At 39.4% G+C, this 8,447-nt stretch overlaps 1 protein-coding gene across 1 annotated transcript; it reads left to right on the top strand.

The window, feature by feature from the left end:
* The first annotated feature begins 7,305 nt into the window (after positions 1-7,305).
* On the top strand, positions 7,306-8,247 carry OR10Z1 (olfactory receptor family 10 subfamily Z member 1). The gene has a single exon (XM_008532147.1). The coding sequence runs from the start codon at positions 7,306-7,308 to the stop codon at positions 8,245-8,247; it is 942 nt and encodes a 313-aa protein (XP_008530369.1).
* The last annotated feature ends 200 nt before the right edge of the window (positions 8,248-8,447 follow it).

The raw sequence follows: 8,447 nt of genomic DNA, 5'->3' as shown, positions 1-8,447 counted from the left end.
AACATTCTCAAGGATAGACCATATGTTGGTAAATAAGGCAAGCCTCAATAAGTTTAAGAAGATTGAAATAATAACAAGCATCTTTTCCAATCACAATGCTATAAAGCTAGAAATTAATTACAAGAAAAGAGCTGAGAAAAGGACAAAGATGTGGAGACAGAACAACATTCTATTGAATGAGCAATGGATCAATGAAGAAATTAAAGGGAATATCAAAAAAAATCTGGAGACAGGTGAAAATGAAAATATACCACACCAACTCATATGGGATGCCACAAAAGCTGTATTAGGAGAGAAATTCATTTCAATACAGGCTCACCTTAACAAACAAGAGAAAACCCAAATAAGCAATCTCAAACTGCTCCTAATTGAATTAGAAAAAGAAGTATAAACAAAGCCCAACGTTAGTAGAAGGAGAGAAATAATAAAAATGAGAGCAGAAATTAATGCTATTGAAACAAAAAAGCATTAGAAAGGATCAATGAAACAAAGAACTGGTTCTTTGAGAAGATAAATAAAATTGACAAACCCCCAGCCAGACTTAGAAAGAGCAAAGGAGAGAAAGCTCGGATAAATAAAATTAGAGATGAAAGAGGGGAAATAACAACGGATACCACAGAAATACAAGGGATTATACGAGAATACTACAAAAAAAGTATATGCCAACAAAATGGATAATCTAGAGGAAATGGGTAAATTCTTAGACTCATACAACCTCCCAAAGCTGAATCAAGAGGAAATAGAGAATCTGAATAGAGCAATCACAAGGGAAGAGATTGAAACAGCTATCAAGAGCATCCCAAAGAATAAATGCCCCGGACCAGATGGCTTCCCTGTAGAATTCCCTGCTTCCCTACCAAACTTTCAGAGAGGACTTAATATCCATCCTTCCCAATCTATTCCAAAAATTTAGGGAAGATGGAAGGATTCCTAACACATTCTATGCGATCAACATCACTCTGATATCAAAGCCTGACAAGAACAACACAAAAAAGGAAAACTAAAGGCCAATATCGCTGATGAACATAGATGAAAAAATCCTCAACAAAATATTGGCAACCTGAATACAGCAGTGCATCAAAAATCATACATCATGGAGCCGGCCCTGTGGCCAAGTGGTTAAGTTTGTGTGCTCTGCTGCAGGCTGCCCAGTGTTTCATTGGTTCGAATCCTGGGTGTGGACGTGGCACTGATCATCAGGCCACGCTGAGGCAGCGTCCCACATGCCACAACTAGAAGGACTCACAACTAAGAATATACAACTATGTACCAGGGGGCTTTGGGGAGAAAAAGGAAAAAAAAATTTTTAAAAATCTTAAAAAAAAAAGATCATACATCATGATCAGGTGGGACTTATTCCAGGGATATAGGGATGGTTCAACATCCACAAATCAATCAATGTGATACACCACATTAACAAAATGAGGAATAAAAACCACATGATCATCTCAATAGATGCAGAGAAAGCATTTGACATGATCCAACAGCCATTTATGATGAAAACTCTTAACAAAATTGGGATAGAAGGAAATTACCTCAACATAATAAGGCCATATATGACAAACCCACAGCCAACACCATACTCAATGGGCAAAAACTGAACATCATCCCCCTGAGAACAAGAACAAGACAAGGATACCCACTATCACCACTCTTATTCAACATAGTACTGGAGGTTTTGGCCAGAGCAAATAGGTAAGAGAAAGGAATAAAAGGAATCCAAATAGGGAGTGAAGAAGTGAAACCCTCACTGTTTGCAGACGACATGATCTTATATATAAAATACCCTAAAGAATCCATTGGAAAACTATTAGAAAAAATTAACAACTACAGTAAAGTTACAGGGTATAAAATCAACTTACAAAAATCAATAGCATTTCTCTACTCTAAAAACGAACTTACAGAAAGAGAACTCAAGAACACAATTCCATTTACAACTGCAAAAAAAGAATAAAGTACCTAGGGATAAATTAGACTAAGGAGGTGAAAGACTTATTCAATTAAACTATAAGATATTATTGAAAGAAATTGATAATGACAGAAAGAGATTCCATGCACATGGATTGGAAGAATAAACATAGTTAAAATGTCCATCTTACTTAAAGCAATATACAGATTCAATGCAATCCCAATCAGAATCTTGATGACGTTCTTCACAGAAATAGTGCAAAGAATCCTAAAATTCATATGGGGCAACCAAAGGCCCCAAACTGATAAAGCAATCCTGAGAAAAAAGAACAAAGCTGGAAGCATCACAATCTATGACTTCATAACATACTACAAAGCCATAGTGATCAAAACGGCATGGTACTGATACAAAACAGACACACAGATCAATGGAACAGAACTGAAAGCCCAGAAATAAAATCACACATATACGGACAGCAAGTCTTCAACAAAAGTGCCAAGAACATACAATGGAGAAAAGATAGTCTCTTCAATAAATGGTGTTGGGAAAACTGGAGAGCCACACACAAAAGAATGAAAGTAGACCATGATCTCACACCATAAACAAAAATAAACTCAAAATGGATCGAAGACTTGAACATAAATCCTGAAATCATAAAACTCCTGGAAGAAAATATAGGCAGTACACTCTTTGACATCAAACTTAAAAGGATCTTTTTGAATACCATGTCTTCTCAGACAAGGGAAATAAAAGAAAAAATAAACAAGTGGGAGTTCATCTGACTAATGAGCTTCTGCAAGGCATAAGAAACTAAGATCTCAACCAAGACAACCCACTAATTGGCAGAAAATATTTGTAAATCACACATCCAACAAGAGGTTAATCTCCATAATATATAAGGAAGTAAAGAATCCATTAGTTGGATTGAACAACAACAAACAACCCCATCAAAAAATGGGCAGAGGATATGAATAGACATTTTTCCAAAGAAGATATACAGATGGCCAATAAACACATGAAAAGATGTTCAATATCACTAATCATCAGAGAAATCCAAGTCAAAACTACACTAAGATACCACCTTACACCTGTTAAAATGGCTATCATCACTCAGACTAAAAATAATATATGTGGGAGAGGGTGTGGAGAGAAGGAAACCCTTATACATTGAGGTGGGAATGCAAACTGGTGAAGCCACTGTGGAAAATAAAGTGGAGATTCCTCAAAAAACTTAAAATAGAACTACCATATGACTCAGCTATCCCACTACTGTGTATCTATCCAAATAACTTGAAATCAACAATCCAAAGTAACATATGTACCCCTATGTTCATCGCAGCACTATTCACAGTAGCCAAGACATGGAAACCATCCAAGTGCCCTCAACTGATGATTGGATAAAGGTTGTACATATACACAAAGGGATACTACTCAACCAGAAAAAAAGACAAAGTCATCCCATTTGCAACAAGGTGGAAAGACCCAGAGGAAATTATGCTTAGTGAAATAAGCCAGACTGAGAAAGACAAACACCAGATTACTTTACTCATATGTGGAATACAAACAAGCACATGGACAAAGAAAACAGTTCAATGGTTACCAGGAGGAGGGTAAGGGTAGGGGGTAGGCCAAATGGGTGAAGGGGAGCACCTATGTGGTGACAGACAAGAAATAATGTACAACTGAAATTTCACAGTGATGTAAACTATTATGAACTCAAGTTAAAAAAAAAGAGAATGAGTTCTTGAGTCCACTTGCCACTGTGTCACCAACTGGCTGTGTTATCTTGAGTAACTTATTTAATTTTTCTATGCCTCAGTTTTTTCATCTTAAAAATGAGGGTAATGGTAATAATCTTTAAATATTGTGAGGGTTCATTTCATGTAACAACGTTAACAAAATGTCTAGCATTGAAAATATGTTAACAACAAAGAACTAATACAGCTCAACAACAAAAAAACCAACAATCCAATTAGAAAACGGGCAAAAGATCTGAACAGAGATTTCTCCAAAGAAGACATACAGATGGCCAACAGGCATATGAAAAGATGCTCAACATCATTAGCTATCAGGGAAATGCAAATCAAAACTACAATGAGGTATCTCCTCACTCCAGTCAGAATGGTTATAATTAACAAAACAGGAAACAACAAATGTTGAAGAGGATGTGGAGAGACGGGATCCCTTGTTCACTGCTGGTGGGAGTGCAAACTGGTGCAGCCACTAAGGAAAGCAGTATGGAGTATCCTCAGAATATTAAGGATAGATCTACCATATGATCCAGCTATTCCACTGCTGGGTATTTATCCAAAGAACTTGAAAACACAAAGGCATAAAGATCCTTGCACCCGTATGTTCATTGTGGCATTATACACAATAGCCAAGACATGGAAGCAACCTAGGTGCCCATCAAGGGAGGAATGGATAAAGAAGATGGGGTATATATACACGATGGACTATTACTCAGCCATAGAAATGATGAAATCTGGCCATTTGTGACAACATGGATGGACCTTGAGGGTATTATGCTGAATGAATAAGTCAGAGGGAGAAAGTCAAATACTATATGATCTCAGTCATAAGTAGAAGATAAAAACAACAACAAAAAGAAAAAAACATAACATTGGAGATTGGACTGGTGGTTACCATTGGGGAAGCGGGAGGGGGGAGAGCAAAAGGGGTGATTAGGCTCACATGTGAGGGGATGCACTGTAATTAGTGTTCGGGTGGTGAACATGATGTAATGTACCCAGAATTCGAAATATGATGTACATCCGAAAAAAAAAAGAAGGATGCAAACAGTCATGTGAACGTAATAATGATTTTTTAAAATATAGCAGATTCATTTTCTAAAAGATTAGTGAATTTAATGAATACTAAATAGGTGTATTGAATAAATGTTAAAAAAAGAAAATATGTTAATAATTATCATTATTGTTTCTATTGAATCAGTGAGTGTGTGAAAACGTGTATTGGAAGTATAAATCTTCGCATCATTAGTATATTAGAGAAAAATGCGCATTGAGAGTAAAGAATTAGATAAAGTGATAAACCTAGATGGACGTTCTGGACATTTTCAGGTTTTAGGACAATTTGAGCGGTAGAAAGTAGATTGGAAAACTGGATGCAGATATTGCAGTATAGTAGAAAGAAAAAAATAAAAAGAGGTTGAAAATAAGGTAAAGTTGCTTTCAAAAAAATGTGTCTGAGGGGCTGGCCCCATGGCAGAGTGGTTAAGTTCGCGCGCTCTGCTGCAGGCGGCCCAGTGTTTCATCAGTTCGAATCCTGGGCGTGGACATGGCACAGCTGGTCAAGCCACACTGAGGTGGCGTCCCAAGTGCCACAACTAGAAGGACCCACAACTAAGAATATACAACTATATACCCGGGGGCTTTGGGAAGAAAAAGGAAAAAAATAAAAAATCTTTAAAAAAAAAAAGATGTCTCTGAAAGAAATGCAGTAGATAGATATTGATACAGGAAGAAATTGAACCTAAGAGAAATCAGGATATTCTTCAATGTGTGAATATGAATACGTATGAGACTTTGAAACTCCAAACACCTCAGAAATGGTCCTCTCAAGCTCTTGAGACAACAGTAGGGGGAGATGAATTTCTGTTTTGTTACTATACATATTACAGTGTGAATTTAAAAGCATAATTAGAGTGCTGTGATCTTGAACTGACCACTTAAACTCTATCAGACTCAGTTTCCTCTTCTATAAAATGGAACTATTAGCACTTTCTGTTAGTTGGTTGTAAGTTTTAAAAAAGATTTAACATGTGAAAATAATATAATATTTAGCACATAATAGATATATAAATTATTTTTAAATCATGCTCCTAGCATCTCTTTGTTTACATTTCCTTTCCTATTTTCTCCAAAAGAATATTTCCAGATAATTAAAAGCACAATTACATGTGCTTCCCAAAACAGCACCCATTGGGACTGGAGAGCCCTCAGAGAGAGAAGTTGTTTTGATAGAAGCAGATAGGATTCACCACCTGGGGCTAGGGTGTGGAAGGAGATTTCCTGGTATCATTTGGGACATCACTCTTTGCTCGGAATGAGCTTCTGAGACGGGTCTCAAGTCCTTTCTCCTGCAGGCAGGCCTTCGTTGGGGCAGTCTAATGAGTGGCTGCTGAAAAGCAGGACTTTGCCCTTGCTGTGAGCCTGTTCAGGTGAGTGGAGAATCCTCCCTTACCTAATCTCTCACATGCCTTGGTTCACAGCAGATTTTTCAGAGGCAGTAGAGCCTGATGGCTGATCTTCTGGATGAGCGATACACAACTTGCCCTGAGCCTTGATTCTTCCTTTGGTGCTCCGCGTAGACTCACATTTAAAAGGACTTGGGGAGGGATAACATAAACACAGGGATTTTTTTTTTGAGATTGGTACCTAAGCTCACATCTGTTGCCAATCTTTTTTTTTCTTCTTATTCTCCCCAAACCACTGCCCCCCCCAAAAAAATACGTAGATGTATATCCTAGTTGTAGGTCCTTCTAGTTCTGTGATGTGGGATGCCACCTCAGCGTGGCTTGATGAGTGGTGCTAGGTCCACGCCCAGGATCTCAACCAGTGAAACCCTGGGCCGCCGGAAGTGGAATGCGCTAACTTAACCACTTGCCATGCCCCCAACACAAGGGATTTTTGTTGAACAAGCTGTTTCTTATTCTGTATTCATGTTAGTGAGTGTCCCACAATGTCCGAGAAGATTCATCATTATTGGGAGAAATAATGTTAGATTAGGATTCCAGACACTTTTCTAGTCTTGACTCTGTGTGACTTCAAGCAAGTCACTTGATCCTCTTGGTTCTGTTGCCTGATCTATAAAATAATATCCATCAAGCCACCCTACCTCAAGTTCTAACAGGCAATACGTATGTGTCCAGACGTGTACTCTTATGTGGCAGTGTATGTATTATGTTGGTATGTGTGGTACACATATCTACATATGCATGTGCTATATAAACTTATATGCATTTATAATGTATGTGCATGCCTGATATATGTGTGGATATGATCACTAATGTTAAATGTGCAGTGCATAGTTTTGAATGTGTGAAATGTGCATAATTATGTGTGAGTGCTTTGTATGTGGTATGCATGTTTATATGTGCCTGCATATGTGTAGTCATGTATGTGTTTTCATGCGTGTGTGTGTATCTTTGTATGTCTGCGTGTGCATAAGTGCATTTGAGAATGGACCCATACATCTGTGTATTTAATGTAACAAATACCTTCTGAAGTTTGATGGTTAGCTAAGTCAAAACTTCATTTTTCAGTTACAACAGGAACAAAGAAATGAGGATCCACCTCATGTTGTCTTCTAAAGAAGCTAGGCATCTATTGACAAAGTGGAAGGAATCAACAGATCTATCAAACATGTCACTTAGAATGGAGCACACCAATGCAACCTCCTGGAGGGGCTTTGTCTTCCTGGGCTTCTCTAGCTTTGGGGAGCTGCAACTCCTCCTTTTTGTGTTGTTCCTCTTCCTGTATCTTATCACCCTGATGAGCAATGTCTTCATTATTGTAGTTATCAGGCTGGACAGTCATCTCCACACCCCCATGTACCTCTTCCTTTCCTTCCTATCTTTCTCTGAGACTTGCTACACCTTGGGCATCATCCCTAGGATGCTCTCTAGCCTGGTCATGGGGATTAAGGCCATCTCTTACGTGGGCTGTGCTGCCCAGATGTTCTTCTCTGCCTCATGGGCTTGTGCCAATTGCTTCCTTCTGGCTGTCATGGGCTTTGACAGATATGTGGCCATCTGTGCCCCACTGCACTATGCCAGCCACATGAATCCTACCCTCTGTGTCCAGCTTCTTGGCACCTCCTTCCTGAGTGGATACATATTTGGGCTGGGAATGACACTGGTCATTTTCCACCTTCCATTCTGCAGTTCCCATGAGATCCAGCACTTTTTTTGTGACACTCCACCAGTGCTGAGCCTGGCCTGTGGGGATACAGGTCTCAGTGAGCTAGGGATCCTCATCCTCAGCCTGCTAGTCCTCCTTGTCTCTTTCTCCTTTATCACTGTCTCTTACACTTACATCGTGGCAGCAATCCTGAGGATCCCCTCTGCTGAGGGGCGGAAGAAGGCTTTCTCCACCTGTGCCTCACACCTCACAGTGGTCATTGTTCACTATGGCTGTGCCTCCTTCATGTATTTGAGGCCCAAAGCCACCTACTCTCTTGAGCGGGATCAACTTATTGCTGTTACCTATACTGTGGTGACCCCTCTCCTCAACCCTGTTGTTTATAGTCTAAGGAATCGAGCTGTGCAGAAGGCCCTGAGAAATGCTTTCCAAGGGAGATTTCTGGGTAAAAGATGAGACCTACCTTAATGGCACAGTCTTCTCTCTACAGGATCAACATAGACCAGCAACTCTGGCCAAGGGGCCAGGTATTCAGGGCCTCAGGCCAAAGTTTTCCCACCCCCAAGCCCTGGGAGAGCCCCATCCTGCCTCCTGCACTTCCTTTATGGCTGCTGGGGAATGCAGAGGCAAGACTTCCTGCTCTGTTCACTGTGCTA

Source organism: Equus przewalskii, unplaced genomic scaffold (genome assembly GCF_037783145.1).
Source record: "Equus przewalskii isolate Varuska unplaced genomic scaffold, EquPr2 ChrUn-6, whole genome shotgun sequence".
In the NCBI taxonomy this organism is placed as follows: domain Eukaryota; kingdom Metazoa; phylum Chordata; class Mammalia; order Perissodactyla; family Equidae; genus Equus; species Equus przewalskii.
This window is presented reverse-complemented; position numbering and strand designations above follow the sequence as displayed.

Bases quoted from the DNA above. Each gene is read 5' to 3' on its own strand.
- OR10Z1 (XM_008532147.1), top strand. From the start codon at position 7,306: ATGGAGCACACCAATGCAACCTCCTGGAGGGGCTTTGTCTTCCTGGGC.